The sequence below is a fragment of the Rhinoraja longicauda genome, chromosome 9 (assembly GCF_053455715.1).
Source record: "Rhinoraja longicauda isolate Sanriku21f chromosome 9, sRhiLon1.1, whole genome shotgun sequence".
In the NCBI taxonomy this organism is placed as follows: Eukaryota; Metazoa; Chordata; class Chondrichthyes; order Rajiformes; family Arhynchobatidae; genus Rhinoraja; species Rhinoraja longicauda.
Window position 1 is genome coordinate 40,591,072 of NC_135961.1, and position 23,180 is coordinate 40,614,251.

At 43.6% G+C, this 23,180-nt stretch overlaps 1 protein-coding gene across 1 annotated transcript; it reads right to left on the reverse strand.

Moving 5' to 3' along the window:
- Positions 1 to 1,367: 1,367 nt before the first annotated feature.
- Positions 1,368 to 15,913, reverse strand: LOC144596654 (retinol dehydrogenase 13-like). Its single transcript, XM_078405266.1, is given in 7 exon segments — positions 1,368 to 1,854; positions 3,229 to 3,330; positions 4,258 to 4,473; positions 4,476 to 4,517; positions 5,757 to 5,912; positions 8,671 to 8,789; positions 15,758 to 15,913. Coding segments are annotated over 7 exon segments (927 nt in total). The 5' UTR covers positions 15,823 to 15,913; the 3' UTR covers positions 1,368 to 1,627.
- Between the last annotated feature and the right edge of the window lie 7,267 nt (positions 15,914 to 23,180).

A 23,180-nucleotide genomic window follows, 5' to 3' on the forward strand; every position in this document is an offset into this window, starting at 1 on the left:
CAGCGTACACGAGAGACAGCAACAACAACCTCTCGCTTAACGTCAACAAGACCAAGGATATAATCATTGGCTTCAACAAGGGGAAGTTGGGAGACCACACAGCAGTGTGTCGGTGATGGAGAAAGTTAGCAGCTTCCAATTCCTGGGCATTAACAACTCAGATGTCTTGTCCTGGGCACAGCACAGAGAAATCTTCATGAAGATGACACCGCACTGTCTCTACCTTCTTAGATGTTTAAAGAGAATCGCTATACGTCTGAATACTCTAACAAACTTCTACGGATGTACTGTATCCTGACAGGTCGCATCATAGCATGGTATAGCAATTCCAATGCACAGAAACACCAGAGGCTGCAGAGTGGTGGACTCAGCCCGCTCCATCACGAACACTGCCCTTCCCACCATCGAGAGCATCTACACGAGGGCTGCCTCAATAAGGCAGCATCCACCATCAAGGATCCCCACCATCCAGGCAGTGCCCTGGTCTCACTGCTACCGTCGGGCAGGAGGTACAGAAGCCTGAAGTCCCACACCACCAGGTTCAGGAACAACTACTATCTTACAACCATCAGGTTTTGGAACCAACCTGCACAACCCTAATGTCACCTCCGCAATGGAACACTGCAGACTACCTCTTGCCATGGACTTGTTTCTTTTCTAATGATGTTTTTGCACATTTCTTTTTTTGCAGTCTTCTTTCTTTTAGGATTTTTGTACATTATGTGTAATTTATGCTTTTGTGTTGTCTGAGTCAATGATGCTGCAAGCAAGATTTTCACCTTACCTGTGCCCCACCATATTATGCAGATGACGATATGGAGACAAGGTAAACAAAATGTTTTGCAGTTATAAATGTTCATTTCTGAACATTTATAAAAGTAACGGAAAACAATAATTTAAAATACGCTAGTATGGGATGTACAGTACATATTACCTTTCAAGGCATGATACCCCCTCACCCCCCCTTAGCCACACTCTTTCCTGTGCCCTTCCACCCCAGTGCGCACTCATTTCTGTCTCTTATTCCCCCCTCCGATCGTCACCCTTCCACCCGTACCCCCCTCCCTCCATTTTACATTTCACTCCTCCACTTCTCTCCTTATGTGATACCGTTTTGTCTCCTTTTATGCTTGGGTTTATTATTGTCATGTGTACTGAGTTACTGTGAAAAGCTTTGTTTTGCATGCTGTCCAAACGGATCAGATATACCATACATAAATACAATCAAGTCAAACTCAAGCACAATAGGTAGAGCAAAGGGGAAGATACAGAGTGCAGAATGCTGTTTTTACCTTCAGCTTTTGTCACTTACTCCACCCAACTGCCAATTGCTTCCTCACCTGTATCCACCTTTCACTTGCTAGGCTTTGTCCTGCCCCCACTTCTCTATTCCAGCTCCCCCCTTCCCCACCTCCCCTTTTCAGTCTGAACAAGGGTCCCAACCCAAAGCATCGTCTGTCCATTCCCTCCACAGTTGCTGCCTGGCCCGGTGAGTTCCTCTAACACTTTTGTTTTGCTCATGATTCCAGCGTCTACAGTTCCTTGTGTCTCCACGATTCTTTATTCATCTCTTGCCTTGCTGCCATTGGTCTTTGACTGATCTGACTGCATCCAGATCCCGGTGGGATTACCGTGGTGTTGTGGCCTTATTGTCTTCCAGCCCCACTAGTCTGGCACTTGTTTCCCACAGCTGCCTGGATGTCTTTTCATTTGCTGCCTGTGGGGCCGGATCCTTCTGTTTCATGGTATCAAAGTATTTTCCTGACACCCCTTCCAATTCTTCTGCCACACTTAGGTACACGGAGGGTTGTGCTCCCTGCTTAGGGGATTTTACCAGAAGAAAAAATAAAGGCCCTGGAAGAGAAAAAGTGAGATTGAAAAATCTCAAGTTTAGCATATAGAACATAGAACTGTATGTAACAAGAACAGGCCCTTCCGCCAACAAGGTCTGTGCTGAACATGAACTAACCGATATCTGCCTGCACATATCCCATATTTCTCTACTCCCTGCATATCTATGTGCCTATCCAAAAGTCCCTTAAATGCTACTATCGTATGTCCCCACCATTAACCCTGCTAGGTAAACAATAGATAAATCAAGTGAATTGCTTAGATCTGGATGGTGTGAAGCATCATGAGGGGTTATAGTCGGACAGCACAGAAAGGCCCTTCAGCCCAACTCGTCTATGCTGATCAAGATGCCCCATCTACACTAGTCCCACCTGCCTATATCCCTCTAAATTTTTCCTATCCATGTACTGTCCAAATGTCTTTTAAGTGTTGTTATTGTACCTGCCTTAACTACCTTCTCTGTAGAGCTCGTTCCATATACTACCTCTGTGGAAAAAAATTGTCCCTCAGGTTCCTATTGCATATTTCCCATCTCAGCTTCAACCTGTCCTCTGCTTCTTGATTCCCCAACTCTGGGTAATAGACTCTGTGCATTCACCCTATCTACACCCCTCAAGATTTTATACATCTCCATGAGATCACCCCTCAGCCTCCTGCGCTCCAAGGAATAAAGGCCTAGCCTGCCCAACCTCTCCCTAAAATTCGACCCCATGAGTCCTGGCAACATTCTCGTAAAATCGTCTCTGTATTCTTACCAGCTGAATGACATCCTTGCTACAGCAGGGTGACCAAAATCCTGGGTTAACATATTATGAGCGTTTGACTGCACTGGGCCTTTACTCGTTGGAGTTTAGAAGGATGAGGGGGGACCTCACTGAAACTTACCTAATAGTGAAAGGTCTGGACAGCGTGGATGTGGAGAGGATGTTTCCACTAGTGGGAGTCTAGGACCAGAGGCCATACCCTCAGAATTAAAGCACGCACCTTTAGAAAGGTGATGAGAAGGAATTTCTTTAGTCAAGAGGGTGGTGAATCTGTGGAATTTATTGCCACAGACGGCTGAGGAGGCCAAGTCATTGGGTATTTTTAAGGTGGAGATTGACAAATTCTTGATTAGTACTGGACACGTCAGGGGTTATGGGGAAAAGGCAGGAGAATGGAGTTGCACGGGAAAGATAGATCAGCCATGATCGAATGGCGGAGTAGACTTGATGGGCCGAATGGCCTAATTCTGCTGCAATAACTTATGAAAACTGAATACAGAACACCAGGGTGGTTGAGTCATACTCTCTTTGTTGCCTTTGCACTTCTCAAAGAGTTTATCAGGAAAGACCCTGGTGTTTTTCAGTTGAGATGAAAGCAGTCAGCCTCACTCACCCAGTACCATGCTGGAGAAGCTGGACTTGTACATTCCTGTGTGTCTGCCGAGCTCTGTGTTGGTGACGCCTGGGTGCACAGCCTTGACAGTCACGTCGCTTCCTACATTCAATGAAGAACAGGTCATCCATGATATTAAATCCACAGGGTCAAGAATGAAATGACCCTCTCACACCTTGATAGTTGATTAAGAAATTCAGTTGAGTAGCCAGGATATCTGCAGGATCATCTGTCCAAAAGGTTTTACACAAACACAAGAACATAGAACAGTACAGTACAGGAACAGGCCCTTTGGCTCACAATGTCTGTACCAAACATGATGCCAAGTTAAATTAATCTCCTCGGCTTGCCTGCTTGCTTTTCTAAGAATTGTTGTTGAGAAAGACACGAGTGTGGAGTGAATAAGTCAATCAGAACGCAGTAAATTAGATGGCGGGATCGGGTATATTTCAGGGGCTAACCAGTAGAAATGCAACCCAACTGAAGAGGAAAATTGGCGGCTGTGAAGTCTCCTCCCGCTCTCAGAGAACACCATAAAGTTCTGCGATCGGCTCGGGAAGCAGGACACGGCGACTTTTGGCGCACGGAAGCAGATGGACGGCTGCTGGAGGTGATAAATGACGTGTTTGTGGTGGCCGCGGTTGGTGGTGTTGGCAGAGGCGGCCGCGGGGACCCTACAGCAGTCGGGCAAGCGAGCGGATCGAGCGCAGCCTGTGGTAGCTGCACGGAGCTACGGTGAAAGGAGCGGACGGCATTGCGCTGGGCCAGGCCAACCCCTACATCATTGTTCCAGTGCCGCCAAGACACTGGGCCTTAAAGTGAGAAAATATGAAACTGCAGATCTCCTTGGGCTAAGATCAGATTTTTCAGAGACTTAGAAGTTGTAAGATGACGCCATAACGTGGCGACTCTCTGCGTGCTGTTCCAGAAGAGGATCTATTGTTCTCGTGTACATGTGATTTGACTGAATAGCACGCTGAACAAACATTTAATTGTATCTCTGCACAGGTGACAATAAATAAAAGTTACCATCAAGTCGTTTAGCCAGCTCCTTTGTGAATAATATATTTGCAAGTTTACTTTGACAGTATGCTGCTTTTGTATTGTATTTTCTCTTCTCCCAGTTGAGATCATCAAAGTCAATTTCCCCAACTACGTGAGCCAGCGAGGACACGTTTATGATGCGACTCTTTCCACAATTCTTTAACTTTTCAAGCAGTAAATTTGTCAGCAGAAAATGACCTGTAATAAAGCAGCATTATTAATTAGGATATTTATATTCCTTTCCTCTGAATCAATGAAACAAACATATTTAGGACTTTGAAATTCCGTACAAACTCACAACACATGTGTTCTGTAGCAGCTTCTGATAACATTCTGAATGCATACTGTCCTTAAATGTGATTCAATATAACTAATGAGTTTAAAGTTTTCCCATCAGTCCTTGTAAGTCATAGAGTCACATTCATTGTCATACAGCACGGAAACAATGTATTTTAAATGTTGTTATAATACCTGCCTCATCTACCTCCTCTGGTAGCTCCTTCCATATACCCAACACCTCAGAGTGAAAAAGTTGCTCCTCCGGTTCCTATTAAATCTTTCCCCTCTCAACTGATAGCTATGTCCTCATGTTCTTAATTTGCCTACTCTGTGCAAATTACTGTGCATTCACCCTGTCTGTACCTCTCATGATCTTATACACCTCTGTAACTTCTCCCTTTAGCTCATGTCTTCTAGTCCTGGCACCATAACTCTTTAAACCAGTTATGGAGCTACTTAACTGGAATATTTTCATGTCTCTAAGGTATTTTACAAAATGATTAAGAAGCTACATTTTACATCAATAATTTTATCAGCAATTTTGTTAAAACAGTCATCGAACAAAACAAGAATCAATCAAGCATGAACTCATAAAAACAACAATTCCAGAAAACTCGGCAGGTCAAGCCACATCTGTGGGAAGAGAAACGGAGAGCTAACTTTAACCTGACCACAAATGCAGCCTGACCTGCTGAGTGCTTCCAGCATTTTCTACGGAGGGAATGGACAGACGTTTTGGGTTGAGACCCATCGATTCGAAACATCGCCTGTCCTTTCCCTCCACAGGTGCTGCCTGATTGCTGAGTTCCTCCAGCAATTTGTGTTTTGCTCGATTCCAGCATTTGCAGTTTCTTGTGTCCCCTGAATTTTTTATTTTAATTTCAGATTTCCAGCATTTGCTTTTTTGTTTGAATTTTACAAACTTAAACACATCGCTGACGAAGAGCTAATTTCAGTGAGCTTGCCTGGTCAGTTAGAATCAATGACTGGTGAGTAAAACTGCAATAGAAAAGCTGTGAAGAAAAAATAGATTGGTTTTACAAACTGCATACATTCATACAAGGGTTGAAAGGAATGGGTCTGAAGAAGGGTCCTGACGCGAAACATCGCCTGTCCATTCCCTCCAGATTCTGCTTGACCTGCTGAGTTCTACCAGCACTTTGTGGTTTGTTCAAGATTCCTGCATATCTCTGTCAATATTTTACCTTCAGTTACTTTCTTGGCAAACTCCCTGACTGATTTAAGTGATGCCAGGTCCAGGTGGCGAGCGTACACATGATGATTCAGGGTTTCTCCTCGAATTTCTCGAGCTGCTGCTTCACATTTCTCCATATTCCGACACGCCAAAATGATCCTTCCGCCTACATGGAGATAAAGGTTACTTTACACAATCTCTTAGCCCTTGTTCATTACTGCTTGCCTTTTCCAAAAAAAGTACTAACTTTGACTTGGGGAAAAAAAAAGTGCTGGAGGAACTCAACAGATCAGACAGCATCTGTGGAGAATGGACAGACGCTGTTTCAGATGGGACACTTCTTCAGATATGACCCGAAAAGGCTTTTTTAAAAAAGTTTAGTGATACAGCGTGAAATCAGGCGTATAATTTACAATTATACCAAGCCAATTAGCCTACAAACCTACATGTCTTTGGTGCGTGGGAGAAAACCAGCGACCCCAGAGAAAAGCCACGCAGGTCACTGGGAGAACTTACAACTCCATATAGACAAGCACCCTTAATCAGGATTGAACCCGGCTCTCTGGCGCTGTAAGGCAGCAAGTCTACCACTGCACCACCGTGCCTCCCATTCCTTCTTCTGTCTTATGTCCATTCCCTCCACACATACTGCCTGACCAGCAGAATTTCCTCCGGCATTTTGTTGTTTGCTCAAGATTCCAGGCTTCGCAGTTCCCCGACTTGGATAAGATTTTACCGATTCTAGCAACCCACTCTCACCGCACTTATATATTTCATATCTGCCATATTCCCTTATGACATACAATGAGCGTGCTTGGCCCATCAAGGCCAAGCTAGTTTTCAGAAAATTCCCACCAACCTCTTTTCCCATCTTATTTTCCTTGTAGCATCTTCGTCAATAACCATCATGTTCTTGAACCCTATGCAACACTAACCTCAACTATGAACTTCTATGGACTGCCCTTGGTTGCACTGACTTTGCTTTTTGCACTAGTATTACAATTAGTAATTTACTGAATCTTCAAAAAGAGTTATTTATTATCCATGTTATTGTGTTTACAGGTCAGTTAAGCTGCTGAGAGTAAGTATTTCATTGTTCTGTGGTCAGTAAGTATGACAATAAAACAATCTTGACTCACCTGCCCATTACTCCCCTTAATTCGCCAACCACTCAAATGCACGAGGGAAACTTACAATGCCAATTAACCTACTAACCAGGACATCTTTGGGAAGTGAAATGAAACCAAACACCTGGGGGAAACCCGTGCAGTCTTCAAGAGAACATGCAAACTCCACAGACAACAGCAGACAAGGCTGGGTTGCTGGAACAGGAAGGCAGCAGCTCTGCATGCTGTGCCACAACAAACCATTCCAGTGACTGTTCTTTATGCTTGAAACTGGATCATCAGCCTTAGCAACATTGCCAGCTTCAATCCACTTATTATCTGACATCATGTACATGTGGTACTTCTCCAACGGATTTGAAAATTTGATAGTGAGAAAATAAGCTTTTTATGACAAGAAAGTTTTTCATGGAATGTTTTCTGCTGCATCTGAATATTACAACTATGACTTTAAAAAGATATTTGGGTAGATAAATGGACAGGAAGAATTTAGAGGGATGTGGGTCAAATGCAGGCAAATGGGACGAGTATGCCAACTTGGTTGGCATGGACAAGGTGGACCAAATGGCTTGTTTCCGTGCTGTGCAGCTCTCTGAATGGACTGGATAGATAGGCACAAAAATGGCAAATGGAATTCAATCCACTCCCCCTTACTCCTCCATATTAATACCATTATCCTGCTCTTTATCACGAAAGCTACTTTTCTGACCAAATTGTTTATGGTTAAAAAAAATCTCAGTACAATAAATTAGCCAGTAAGTATCATTTTTTATTAAATGTGATCTTTTGGAAATGACTACAAAAATATTTGCTGTTCAGCGATAGACAAATTGAATTAGACATCAAATTTGGAGACTGTATAATTCATTTCAAGACTTATTGGCTCAGGCAGAAATTATAGACTGGATTAAAGAAATGGGAAAATATTATAGAAACAAAGTAGGAACAAATAAGAGAGAGTGAAAATATAAACAAAGTAATGAAATTATAAAGTCCAGCAATTTAAAAAGAATTAAGTAATGTACATGAAAAATCTTTGTGAATGGAATCTAGCCTCTGATTAATAGTTTAGGACTTTCATAACTTTCATTAATTTAGTATTGCCATGTGTACCAAGATACAGTGAAAAGCTTTTGTTTGCATGTTATCCAGTCAAGGCGAGTACAATCATGCCATGCACAAGTACTACAGGTAAAACAAAGAGAAAAACACAAAAGTGCAGAATATAATGTTACAGAGAAAAAGTCTAGTGCCCGCAATAAGGTAAATTGGAAAATCGGGATTACAACCTATTCAGAAGTCTGATAACAGCGGGGAAGAAGCTGTTCCTGAATCCTGGTACGTACTTTCAAGCTTTTTTTAATCTTCTATTTGATAAGAGAGAGGAGAAGAGAGGATGACTGGGGTGAAAGAATTCCTTGATTATGTTGATTACTTTCCGGAGGCAGCGTGAAGTGTAGATGGAGTCGATGGTAGGAAGTCTGGTCTGTGCGATGGACTGGGCAACATCTACAACACACTGCAATTTATTGTGGTCTTGGGCAGAGCTGTTCCCAAGCCAAGGTGTGATGAAACCCGACAGGCAAACGGGTTACTTTTTCCATCATTACATCTTGATTTCGTTGGTTGCAGTGTTAAAACTGAGGAATAGCATTCAGAAATAGATTGTTAAATGCTGCACTCAAACATCTGCCATTTATTAGTATGTCACCATACCATTGGCACTAGCAGTGATTTGGAACATTGCTACTGATTCAAGGAATGAGTTTCCTATCTCCCCTTTCCCCACTCCCATTTTACCTCTTCGGGCCAACTCTCTTGCACTTTCTTTTCCAATACCAGTGTTTGCTCCAGTTATGATTATGGTCTTTCCTGAGACGGTTGCTGTATTTGGACATTTTCCACCAGTCACGTAATCTCTAAAATACAGATAAATCACAGAGAAAGAATGAAAGAATCTGGCATGTGCATTCAAGCACGCACAACTAAAAAACATGCAATTCACAACCAATATGCAGTTTATTTCAGAGAATTTTTATATGTAAATAGATAAGGATACTAACTCAAATTAGCAGAATCAAATGAAAATGCCACTACTACCCAGAATGAGAAATTATGCATTTATAGAATCACAGTCACACAACACAGCAACACTCCCCTTTGCCCAACTCATCCATGGCGACCAAGATGCCCCGTCTATGCTGTCCAAATTTGGCTGGTATTTTTCTAAACCTTTTCCTATACATGTACCTGCCTTAAATACCTCATCTGACTGCTTGTTTCATATACCCACCACCTTCTGTATGAAAACATTGCCCTTCAGTTTCCTATTAATTCTTTCCCCTCTCCCCTTAAACCAATGCCCTTTATTGTTGAAAATGTTATACAATCTTACAACAGATATACTCTGCAGCAGCTTCTGATAACATCCCCCAATGCAAATTATGCTCTTAAATGTGATTAATTATTAATAAGCTTAAAGTTTTCCCATCGGTCCTTGTAAGTTATAAAATCATATCCATTGTCATACACCATTGAAACAGGTCCTTCGGCCCAAACTAATGAATGCCATCCAAGGTGCCCCATCTAAGCTAGTCCCATTTGCCCGCATTTGGCCCATATATCCCTAATCGTTTCCTATCCATGTTCCTGTCCAAGTGTCTTTTAAATGCTGTTATAGTACCTGGCTCAACTATCTCCTCTGGCAGTTCGTTTCATACACCCACCACCCTCTGTGTGACATTATTGCCCCGCAGGTGGCTATTAAATCTTTCCTACTCACCTTAAACCTACATCCTTGGGACTGCCACTGAAGCAGGCTGAAAAATGGCAGCCCAAAGATTGGTTCTGGTCCACATGCCCTATTTTGCACACCACTGCCAATGGTGAAGCCTGAACCAAGAGATTTCAACATATTTTTTAACAGAATATTGCAGGCTGAATTTCTGGCATACATGACATATTTAATAGTTTAATGGTTCTTTATTGTCACATGTACCAAGTGAGATACCTTTTTGCATATAATTAAGAAAAAAAATCTTATTACACATAGGCACAATCATACTTAAGTACAAGAGTTAGGAATAGTAGATTACACTGAGTAATACGAGTTGCTCAGATTCCAAAGATCCACTTCGGTGAGTGACAGCAGTGAAAGTTCATTGATTAGATTAACAAGGGAAAATCATTGGGGAAATCCCTAAGGGAGGCAGATATGATAGTGATATTTAAGAAACTTTTGGATAAACACATGCAGGGAATGGGGGGATATGGATCATATGCAGACAGAGATGAATGTAACACCATCATGTTCAGCACAGACATTGTGTGCTAAAGGGCCTGTTCCTATGCTGTACTGTTCTATGTTTGAACTATTTGTCAGGATATACCAAAGAATATCATTAAAATTCAGACAAAGTTACTAAGATGTTCATAGGTTATAGGAGCAGAATTGGGCAATTTTGACCATTCAACTGTGACTGATCTATCTTTCCCTCTCAACACCATTCTCCTGCCTTCCCTCCATAACCCGACACCCGTACTAATCAAAAAATTTCAATCTCCACCTTAAACATATCCATTGACGGTCCCCACAGACTTCTGTGACAATGAATTCCACAGATTCACCACCCTTGGACTAAAGAAATTGCTCATCTCCTTTCTAAAGATACATTCTTTTATTCTGAGGCCATGGCCTTTGGTCCTACACTCTCCCACCAGTGGAAACATCCTCTCCACATCCACTTTATCCAGGCTTTTCACTATTCAGTAAGTTTCAATGAAGGTCCCCGCTCATCCTTCTAAATTCCAGCAAGTACAGGCCCAGTGCCTTCAAATGCTCATCATATGTTAACCCAATCTTCTTCTTGCGTAGGGCATGCACAGCCTAAAGTTGTAGGTCAAGGTTAGATATCCAGGCCAGGGCAGCATCAGTTGCTGGCTACATGTCCAAGTGTCTTTTAAATGCTGTTTACGCAAATGAACCCAATCATTCCTGGGTTAATTCGCATAAACCTCCTCTGGACCATCTTCAATGCCAGTACATCCTTCTGGCTCTTTTCACAATATGAAATGACTATGAGGTACAAACACTTTAATAATATATTCCTTTATTCGTGGGGGTGGGGGGAGGGGGTCACGCAGAGTGGGGGGAGGGGGAGAATGGAGGTGGGGGGAGAGTGGGGGTGGGGAGAGGAGGGGGGGTGGGGGGAAGGGGTCGGGGAGAGTGGGAGGAGGGGTTGGGGGCAGGGGGGGTGGGGGAACAGTGAGGGTGGGGAGGAAGGGGACAGTGGGGGGCAGGAGAGAGTGGGGGTGGGGAGGAGGGGAAAGTGGTGGTGGGGGAGGGAGGGGAAAGTGGGGGTGGGGTCAGGGGAGGGGGGAATAGGGCTCACTCAGTGACGACACCCTCTCTCCTTCCCTGTCGCCACTTGGGTCCACTTGGTCTAGTTGTTATAATAGTGAAGAGTCACTTTAATTGTACATATATAACAGACACTTTTTAAACAAGAAACATTTTACAACCAAATGTTTTGAGTTTGATTTTCTAAACAATTGTGTAATAAAAAAGAACTAGTCGTGGTTTTTGTATCCCATCCTCACTGGATATATTGCAAACAGCATAAGTACTAAGCACTTTTTTTTAGTACCTATGCTTGCAAGAAATGCATTCAGTCTGGGAACTGTATGACGATTAATGCCCATCAAGAACATTAAGCCTTTTGAGTTAAGTGCAGCTCTGCTGAAATGCAGACTAAACCTTCCTCCACTAACCTCCATTAACAGGCATCCAATTCACTTTCAGAAAGTTCCCCTTCCCCCCATTCCTATTTCCATTCCCACACTGATCATGAGCTTACCAGTACTCAACTCAATTTTATGTTGTGCTGAAGACATTGAGATTTTAGGCAGTCATTGAGACTTTAGGTATCAAATTATAAACATTTGACTTTCCTCACATTCACTAAAATTTTAGTTGATAATATATTTACGGAAAACATAATTGTTTGTGACATGTCTTAAAAATAGTAATTGACTACTTGTGACACAAGCAAATGTCGCCTTCATCCTGATGACCACCTTTTGTGTGTGGCTGCATCAGGCTGTGCCAAAGCATGCGGGCACCTAGTGACATTATCTGGTGAGGTTCTACCTGTCCTGGTGTTGCAAAAGATGTCGTGCAATGAGCCAGTCAGCTGGACATTTCCGCATCACCTGTCCTTTGTGGAATTTTTTTTCCAGACCAACATCTATGACCACAGGTCCATCGGGCAGTGATCAGCATGGGGACGTGGCTGTGTTCTGCAGCTGCGGCTCACCGGCAGTCTCTCTGTTTTTTTTGTTTTTTTGTCATTGTCGTTGTTAAATGTACGTTTTGTTTTATTTTTAATTCTGTGTATGTAGGGGGGTGGTGGGGGGGTTGGGGGAAACCTTTTTTCAAATCTCCTCCTCAACGGAGATGCGACCTTTACCGTGTCGTATCTCCGTTCGCGCTACGGCCTAACATCGTGGAGTCGGCGGCCTCCAGCTGGGATCGACCTCAAAGACTCCGGTCGCAGGGCCTGGACTTACCATCTCGGAGGCTTCGGCCGTGGGCCCTGCAGACCGCAACATCTGGAGTTCGCAGGTCCCTGGCTGGCGACCGGCTTTTGGGAGCTCCAGCCGTAGCAGCTTCGACCGTCCCGAAGCGCGAGGTACGATCAACCCGCCCGCAGGCCCTTCATCGCCCTGCATGGCCTGGCCGCGACACTTTACATCGCCCGGTGGGGGCTCAGGACTTTCATCGTCCTGCTCGGCTCGGCCCTGGGACTTTCCATCGCCCGGTGGGGGCTTCAAAAAGTTGGGAGCCTCGATCACCTCGTGGCACCACGGGAGAAGAATGAGGAGGAGATAAGACTTTGCCTTCCATCACAGTGAGGGTATGCCTAGAGCAATCACTGTGATGGCTGTTTTGTGTAAAAAATTATATCTGTGTGTCTTGTGCTTTTTAATGTCTACTGCCGGACCCTGACGTGAGAGGACGCTGGCGTTGTGTATTCGCCGCTTTTCCGTCAGGATAGTTTACTGTTTGTTTCTATGTTAATTGTTTTTGTAAAGCGCTTTGAGCATGTGATAAGGCGCTATATAAAATAAATGGATTATTATTATTATATACAGCTCAACCCTCAAACATGAGAAGGGATTTCACCTCAGGGGGCCACATGTGTGGCAAGGTTGTTTTGTTTAAAGATAGTTGCGAACATTACTCAGTATAACACTTATGAATGTAGAGACACCGAGAATGTCTGAAGACTTTTTTTGCAGTTTTCGTTTTTATTCTGAATAAAGTTTATTTTTGGATAAAAAAGGCAAACTTATATGATCAGGAACGAAGGAGTCCTGAAGGATATCATCAATGACCCACACCACCCTGGCCATGCTCTAACCTCACTGCTACCATCGGTAAGGACCCTGAGAACCGTGACCTCCAGGCTCAACAGCTTCTTCCCAGCAAACAGGCTCGAACACTGCACAACACAGACTTGTCTTTGGTTGCACAACCGACTTCGGATTTGCACTATGATGGTTACCTAGTATTATGGTTATTACTATTTTGTATTGTTTATTGTATAATTATCTCTGTTTTAATATGTTTATAGACCTGAAAAGCTAAAGTAAATAAGAATTAAATTGTTCCATTTCTGGTACATATGACAATTAAGCAAACTTTGTTCTGCATTGTTGTTAAATTACTGAATCAGTATTGCAGAGGCTTGAAGCATTGATTATGTTTCTCTTTAGCTTCACATACTAATAAATGGTTTAATATTTTCAATGCCTACTGCAGAGTGAGACAAACAGGGCTCAACAATACAGTTAAAGACAATTCCCAGACCTTAAGCTAAACACTATTGGAATCCAGTAACTTCGAGGCAGTTGTATTTTGCAAACTTTCTTCCAACCCCTCTGTATTTATGACCTGAACACATTAACCACAGCCTCAGCAATTGTGATGTGCTATGGACTATCTTAGGTTGCACTACAGACTTTGATTTTGCACGATTTTGCACGATTATGGTCAGTTTATCTAGTATTACAGATTACTGTATATTTATCTGTGTGTTATTGTATTAACAAGCCTATTAAGCTGCAGCAAGTAAGAATTTAATTACAGGACCTCTTTACAGCGGATTTTGGATAGTGGAAGGACATGCCAATGCACCCCTGGCACGCAAGGTGCAGCGCGAGTCCTTCTTCATGCATGGCCCGGTCCAGTTGACGTGACTGCTGTTGCGGCTCACATTGTGGCCCCTGGGGACATCGCTTTCTTCAGGCCGCCACCACCAACAGGACATATTTGATCATCGTGGGGCTCCCTCCCCTCTCACCAGCCACCGTTTCTTTCTATTGGCCGTCATCTCGTTCGCTCCTCACTCCACTGCTGCTTCCTCCTTCCTCTCCCGTCGCTCTGGCCACTTGGCCTCTCCTCTCCACCCCTTAGAAGATGTCGGTGACTATGGGGAGAGAAGGAGGTGGCTGCAGTGGTGGAGCAGGGAGCAGACAAAGCACTGGCCAACAGGAATAAGCAGCAGCTGGTCAACAGTGTACAGATACAGGATAATGGGAATAACACAGTGTATGACAAAGCCCAGTAAAGTCAGATTAAAGATAGCCTGAGGGTCTCCAATGAGGTAGATGGTAGGCCCGCTTTCTAGTTGGTAATAATATGGTGCAGTTGCCTGTTAACAGCTGGGAAGAAACTGTCTCTGAATCTGGAGGCATTGGGTAATTTTTTCAGGTAGTGGGTATATGGAACAAGCTGCCAGATGACGTAGATGAGACTGGTATTATGGAAATATTTAAAATACATTTGAACAGGTATATATATAATATATATATATATGTATGCATATATATATATATATATAGTTAGGAAAGGTTTAGCGGGATATGGGTCAAATGTAGGCAGGTAGGATTTACTTTCCCCCAATATAAACTTTATTCAGAATAGTGTATACTAAACAACTGTTTAATTTAGTTTAGTGATTCAGCGCGGAAACAGGCCCTTCGGCCCAGAGTCCGCGCCGACCAGCGATGCCCGCACATTATCACAATCCTGCACACAATAGACAATAGGTGCAGGAGGAGGCCATTCGGCCCTTCGAGCCAGCACCGCCATTCAATGTGATCATGGCTGATCATTCTCAATCAGTACCCCGTTCCTGCCTTCTCCCCATACCCCCTGACTCCGCTATCCTTAAGAGCTCTATCTAGCTCTCTCTTGAATGCATTCAGAGAATTGGCCTCCACTGCCTTCTGAGGCAGAGAATTCCACAGATTCACAACTCTCTGACTGAAAAAGTTTTTCCTCATCTCAGTTCTAAATGGCCTACCCCTTATTCTTAAACTGTAGAATATAGACACAGCCTACTCAACCTCTCCCTATAGCTCACACCCGCTAGTCCTGGCAACAATTATCGTAGATCTAGGGACAATTTACAAATTTACCAAGCCAATTAACCCACAAACCTGTACATCTTTGGAGTGGACTGTGCAAAAGCTCTGTTGACATTCTGAGCATCTATACATTCATTAGCGTCGCCATTCAGTGGTGTTTGCAATTATCCTTAAAACAAGCCCCATGCCTTTCCGTTGTTTGAGGGGTGCCCCACCGGACTCCGCTCCTCAATGTCCAGCAGCTGAATGACCCTAGATTGTGATCCCCACAGTCTTGGCGTTCGCTGCACCAAGCTTCTATGCGTCCCTCATCACGTACTCCTGCGGGCTAGCATAGAATGGGCATCTGGGTGGGAATGGACGAGTTGGGCCGAAGGGCCTGTTTCCGTACTGCGTGACGGAGTTAAACACTCTTGAGTCAGGACGACAGACCGACTCGCACCCAACCACTTACTTAACCAGGACCGTGCCGCCAATCACGGTCCCCGCGATGGACAGCGGCACCATATACTTATTCATGCTCCTCGCTCTGCGATTCCGCCAGGAAACTCACGGTCGGTCCGCCCGCTGCCATCAACCGCCAGCAGGCAGGCCTTGGCTACAGACCAATCACCACTGCCCGGTAGCCAAGGCGCAGGGCGGTGTTGAGACGAAGGGCTCGCTGGGAAATGTAGTCCTAAACCGGCCACTTCCCTGATGTCGACTTTTAATAAAATCGTCGCCGACCTCCACCAGGATCTGACTGTCCCTCCACAGGACACCCTCTGGCCTACTGATTATTTCCAGCACTCCTTGATGTTACTTTAGATTTTCACCGATTGCATTATGCTTTTGCCTTTTTTAAATTAGCTCCACCTCTTTGTTCGACGCCGCGTGTGACTAAATAAAATTAAAGTTACAACATCTGCAGTTTCTTGTTTACAAAATGAAATTGTTACCAGCAAATTTGTCTTGGGGAACGTATGCATTTACACGTGTTGAAGTGAAATTTCAAAAATATCTTTATTATACTTCGACGATCCTTTCATTGGAAGGAGTGTTATGTCTCCTAATATTGTTTTAAATTATGGATTTCACTAACCAGGAGACCCTTTAGTGTGGTCTTTCTAAATTATACTGTTCAAATTCACGTTTATTGTGATCTGCACAGTACTGTGAGGTACAGTAACAGCATCAAGGCACAGAGACACAGAAAAGCACACCCAAAACAATTATATGTAAATTATACATAAAATTCCAAAAGAAAGATTACTCTGCATGCAAAATACAAACATTAGTGCAAAAACATAATTAAAAAACAAATTCATATTAGTGCAAGAGGTGGGCTACAGGGATAATTGCTGAGGTAAGGTTAGGATAGTATAGGTTTATTCCAGAACCTGAAGTTGCTGTAGCTGTGTAGGAAGGAACTGCAGATGTTGGTTTATACCGAAGATAGACACAAAATGCTGGAGTAACTCAGCAGGACATGGCAGCATCTCTGGATAGAAAGAATGGGTGACATTTTGGATCAAGACCCCTCTTCACACTGTAGCTGATTCTGAACCTGGTGATGTAGGACCAAGAAGGAGGTAGTGTCGAGACTCTTGAAGAGCATTAAGGTGAATAAATCCCAAGGCCAGATGGAATATGTCCCAGGTTATTGAGAAAGGCAAGAGAAAGATTGCTGGGGCCATGGATGAAGATGTTTGCATACTCTTCTGGCTACAGGCGAGGTCCCGGAGGACTGGAGAGTAGCCAATGTTGTTCCTTTGTTTAAGGGCGTAGATATAATCCAGAAAATTATAGGCTAGTGAGCTTCATGTCTGTGGTAGGGAAGCTATTGGAGAAGTCTCTTAGAGATAGAATTTACATTTGGAAGGAATGGGCTAATTAGAGACAGCATAGCTTGGTATAAGGCACCTGGTTGTATAGATTCAGAACTGGCTTACTCATAGAAGTCAGAAGGTTATGGTGAAAGGGAGATATTCTTACTGGCTGTCGGTGACCAGTGGAGTTCCGCAGAGAAATGTTTGTTTATCAATGACTTGGATGAAAATGTAGGTGGGTAGCTGAGTAAATTGGTGGAGTTGCACAGTAAGGAAAGATGTCAAAGTATTTTGCGGGATGTAGATCGAAAAATGACGGAGTTTAATATGAGCAAGTGTGAGGTGTTACACTTTGGAGGTCAAATGTAATGGGAAAGGTTACTGTTAATGCCAAAACCCTCAGCAACATTGATTGTGAATTGTGGGATTCAAGTCCACAGCTCCCTTAAATTGTCGATACAAGTAGATGGACTGGTAAAGGAGGCATATGGTATGCTTGCCTTCATCAGTCAGGACATAGAATATAAGAGTCAGGAAGCTTTATAAAACTTTGGTTAGGTTACTTTTGGAGTATTGTGTGCAATTCTGATTGCCTCAACGCAGAAAGGATGCAGTGGCTTTGGAGAGGGGACAGAAGATGTTTACCAGGATGTTACCTGATTAGAGGGCATAGCTATAAAAAGATTGGACAAACTTAGATTGTTCCCTCTGGAACATCAGAGGTTGAGTGGAGACCTCAAAAAGGTTTATATAATTGTGAGATGCATAGAAAAGGTTAACAATCAGAATATTTTTCCTAGTGTAAAAATGTCAAAGACTAGACGGCATTCCTTGGGGAAAGTTTAATGGAAATGTGCGGGCACATGGGTTCAGAACGCCATAGGAGATCCTTCTTCCCTGTGGTTATCAAACTTTACAACTCCTCCCCTTCTGTCATGGGGTAGGCTGACTGATTCTCCTCCAACCCCCTCCCCAATTTTTTCACATCCCCAAAGGCTTTCCACTCATCACTTTAATTTCATGTTTCATATATTTTGTGTTTTGAGTATTCTGTCTTTTTATGACTGTTGGCAGATCAATTTCCCTCCTGGGATAAATAAAGTTCTATTGTATCGTATGCAGGAAATGGATGGATATAGATCACATACAGGCAGAGATTAGTTTAACTTAACATCATGTTCGGCATGGACATTGTGGAATGAAGGACCTGCTCCTGTGCTGGACTGTGGAGGAGGTCTGAAAAGTCAGGAGGTGATGTTTTTCAAAGTTCACCCCAAGCAGCTACATAGAGAGTCAAACAGCAAGGCAATAGGCCCTTGCCCAAACTCATCCATGCTAATCTAGATGCCCCATCTAAACCAGTTCCATTTGTCCACATTTGGCTCCTATCCCTCTAAACCTTTCTTATCCATGTACCTGTCCAAGTGTCTTTTAAATGCTGCTATTGTATCTACCTCAAATACCACCTGGCAGCTTGTTCCATATACCTACCACCCTGTGTGGAAATGTTGCCTCTCAGGTTCCTATTAAATTTTTCCCCTCCCTAAACCTATATTCTCTGGTCCATCCCCCACCAGGAAGGCCTTAAAGCCCTCCGTTTCTTCCTCGACTGCAGAACCATCCAATTTCCCTCTACTAACACTCTACTCCTCCTAGCGCAGCTGGTTCTCACCCTCAACGACGTCTCCTTTGACTCCTCCCACTTTCTCCAAGTCCAAGGTGCAGCTGTGGGCAACCACAGGGGGCCCCAGCTATGCCTGCCTCTTTTTGGTGTACGTTGAACAATCCCTGTTGCAGGCGTACACTGGCCCCATCCCCAAACTCTATCCCTGTTACATTGATGACTGCATTGGTGCTACCTCCTGCACCCATGCAGAACTCATGGACTTCTTCAACTTCACCACCAATTTTCATCCTGCACTCAAATTTACTTGGACCATCTCCAACACCTCCCTCCCCCTTCTTGATCTCACAATCTCCATCACAGGAAATAGACTATTGAATGACATCTATTACAAACCCACTGACTCACACAACTATCTCAACTACATTTCTTCCCACCCTGCTTCCTGCAAAGGCTCTATCCCCTACTCCCAGTTCCTCTGTCTACACCGCATCTGCGCCCAAGATGAGGTGTTCCATACTAGAACATCCGAGATGTCCTCATTCTTTAGGGAACGGGGGATTCCCTCTCCCATCATAGATGAGGCCCTCACTCGTGTCTCCTCGGTACCTCGCAGCTCCACCCTTGCTCTCCCCTCCCTAGGCGCAACAGAGACCAGTCCCCCTAGTCCTTACCTTCCACCCCATCAGCTGTCGCATAAAACACATAATCCTCCGAAATTTCCACCACCTCCAAAGGGATCCCACCACTAGTCACATTTTCCCAGCTCCACCCCTTTCCGCCTAACGCATTGACCGTTCCCTCTGCAACTCCCTGGGTAACATCCCTTCCCACCCAAACTACTGTCTCCCCTGGTACCTTCCCCTGCAACCGCAGAAGATGCAACACCTGTCGCTTTCCCTCCTCCCTCGACTCTGTCCAGGGACCCCAACAGTCCTTTCAGTTTAGGCAGAGGTTCACTTGCACCAACCTCATCTATTTGTTGTTCAAGATGTGGACTCTTATACATCGGTGAGACCAAACACAGACTGGGCCATCGTTTTGCGGAACACCTTCGCTCAGCCAATCTGAACCAACCTGATCTCCCGGTTGCTGGACAGTTTAATTCTCCTTCCCATTCCTACACAGACCTTTCTGTCCTCGGTCTCCTCCATTGTCAGAGTGAGGCTAAACGTAAATTGGAGGAACAGCATCTCATATTTCGCTTGGGCAGCTTGCCACCCGTGGCATGAATTTTGATTTTCTCACTTCAGGTAGTCCCGGCATTCCCTCTCTATCTATCCCCCACCCAAATCGCATTAGCTTCTCATTTTCACCCTACAAACAGCTTGTTTGTACAATGGTTGGAAACAAATGGCCTATTTCCTTTATCATCGTTACTTTTTTGCATATCTTTCATTCATTGTTCTTTATCTCTCCACATCGCCATCTATATCTCTCATTTCCCTTATCCCTAGCCAGTCTGAAGAAGGGTCTCGACCTGAAACGTCACCCATTCCTTCCCTCCAGAGATGCTGCCTGTCCCGCTGGGTTACTCCAGCTTTTTGTGCCAATCTTCAATTTAAACCAGCATCTGCAGTTCCTTCTTTCACACTTTCTCTGATTCTTGATTCCTCTACCCTGGGGAAAAAGACGATGTGCATTCACCCTATCTATAAGACTACCCCTCAACCTCTTGCGCTCCAAGAAATAAAGTTCTGGCTTGCCCAAACTCTCCCTTTAGCCCAGCCCTTCAAGTCCTGCCAATATCCTTGTAAGTCTAAACACAGCATAAGATCTGTGACTATGGCTGTTTCCAGACACACACACACAGACCAACATCGACTGGAGTGTCAGAGGTTGAGTGGAGACCTGATAGAAGTATATCAAATTATGAGGGGTATGGATAGGATAGACAGTCAGAACCTTTTTCCCATGGTAGAAATGTCAAAACCCAAAGGCTTTAAGCTGAGAGGCAACATTTAAGATGTTTGGTCTGTCCAACACCTGTTGGTCTTCGAGTTAAGAGATATCCATTAGTGAGTACTGCGACCTGGTACATTCCATACACAATGAAGTACATAATGAAGAAATGCAAACTCAGTGCATCCACTGCCAAGGCTCTTTGAGGAAGGACCATGCTAAGGGGTCGTCCTGCCAATGGAGACCGAGGGGATAGCCGCGGGTATTAACCCCACAAACCTATCCCAGATGGAATGTCTGAGGAAGGGTCCCGACCTAAAAAGTCACCTGTCCATTTCCCTCCACAGATGCTACCTGACCCACTGTGTTCCTACAGCACTTTGTGTCTAACTTAAGATTTTAGTATCTGCAGTTTCTTGTATTCCAAGGTGGAATGTTTGGGAATGAAAAGCTAACATATGCAACATAACATAAAGCATTAACACCACATCACACAGACCCGACTACCCATCATTTACTCCATCTACACTTCACGTTGCCTGGGAAAAGCAACCAACATGATCAAGGACACAATGTGCTGGAGTAACTCAGTGGGTCCTCCAGAGATGGTGCCTGACCTGCTCTGTTACTCCAGAACGTTGTATCTTTTTTGTTGTTGCAAAAAGCAGCATCTTCAGTTCCTTGTGTCAACATAACCTGAGACTCGTTGCACCCCGGTCATTCCTTCTTCTCGCTGCTTCCGTCTGGCAGAAGGTGCAGAAGCTTGAAAGTGGCAGAACTAGACTCAGAACAGCTTCTTCACTCTATCAGGCATCTGAACAATTCTTCCATAAGCTAGATACAGTCTGATTCACCTTTATTCCATTGCATTGTTCTCTGGAACTGACGCGCTACAATGCTGAGAACTATATTCTGCAATCTGTATCTTCCCTTTGATCTACCTTTTGTATTTGTGTGTGAATTGATTGTATTTATGTATAGTATTACCTAATCTGATTGGATAGCACGGAAAACACAACTTTTCACTGTACAAGTAACAATAATGAACCTAAACCTAATGTAAATGATGTTGGTGTGTGGAATGTAATGGCCGGTACAATGAATTACAAAAGATGTATTAGGTAATTGCGAACTTTATGACTAAGAAAAATATAATAGTTTACATTTTACCTTTTGGAATCTCTCAGGACCTCCTAATATATTTCACAATTACTTTTGGTCATGCCACATCTATTTGTGCACATTAGGAACTCACAAATAACACAGGGAAATGTCACCAAGTGGAGAACTTAATCACATTCTGAAAATAATGGGGTCAGATCCATCCAAATAATCAATGTTATAAAGGACCCACACCATCCTGGCCACGCTCTCATCTCACTGCTACTATCGGGAAGAATGTACAAGAGCCTGAAAACCATGACATCCAAGTTCAAGATCAGCTTCTTCCCAGCAACCATCAGGCTCTTGAAAACTGTGCAACACTAACCTCAGCAACCATGATCTGCAGTAGATTGTCTTTGGTTCCACTACGGACTTCGGTTTTGCACTATTGTGGTTACCTAATATTATGGTTATTATTGTATTATCATTATATATTTATCTTCTTGTTATTGTGCTAATGAACCTGTAAGGCTGCAGCAAGTAAAAATGTAATTGTTCCATTGCTGGTACATATGACAATTAAACACTCTTGACCCTTAAGATAAATGGGTCCCACCTTAACATAACATCACTGAAACTAATGGCTCTCCTCAGAACAGCAAACAGTAACCTATCTTATACTCAAGCCCAGGAGCATAACATATAATGTTCTGATAAAATGGAACAGTATTCCCAATAAGTTCTCTGTTGTGCTTTCAAATGTGATGTGGTTTGCCTTTTCTCCTGCCATCTTTACTTTAGCATTTCTTTCTAACATATATCTCAACTCAGGTGTAATTTTATTCCTTCTGTATCTTGTCTGTAAACAATTCAGCAGTTCTTTCTAAAATGTATTTTTCCTATTTATTGTTAACCACTCTCTTTCTTAATTATTTTTACACTGTAACATGGAATGTGTAGCTTTCATTTATTTCCTTATTGTAATGCTTTTGTAATAGTTGAAGTATCAAATCCACTTGGATCAGCTTTCTTACGCTGGAACTATAGAATTATAGATGATAGTAGGAAGCCACTTGGCCCATCAACTATATATCAACCCTACATCAGGCGGCACAGTGGTGTAGAAGTAGAGCTGCTGCCTTAGAGCGCCAGACACCTGGGTGCGATCCTATGGGTGCTGTCTGTAAGGAGTTTGTACATTCTCCCTGTAACCGTGTAGGTTTTCTCCGGATGCTCTAGTTTCTTCTTACATTCCAAAGAGGTGCAGGTTTGTTGGTTAATTGGCATCTGTAAAAATTGTCCCTAGCATGCAAGATAGAACTGGTGTATGGGCGATTGCTGGTTAGTGCAGTCTCATTGAGCCAAAGGGCCTGTTTCCATGCTGTATCTCCAAACTAAACTATGAAACCACATCCCATTAAGTATAAGGTATATGTACC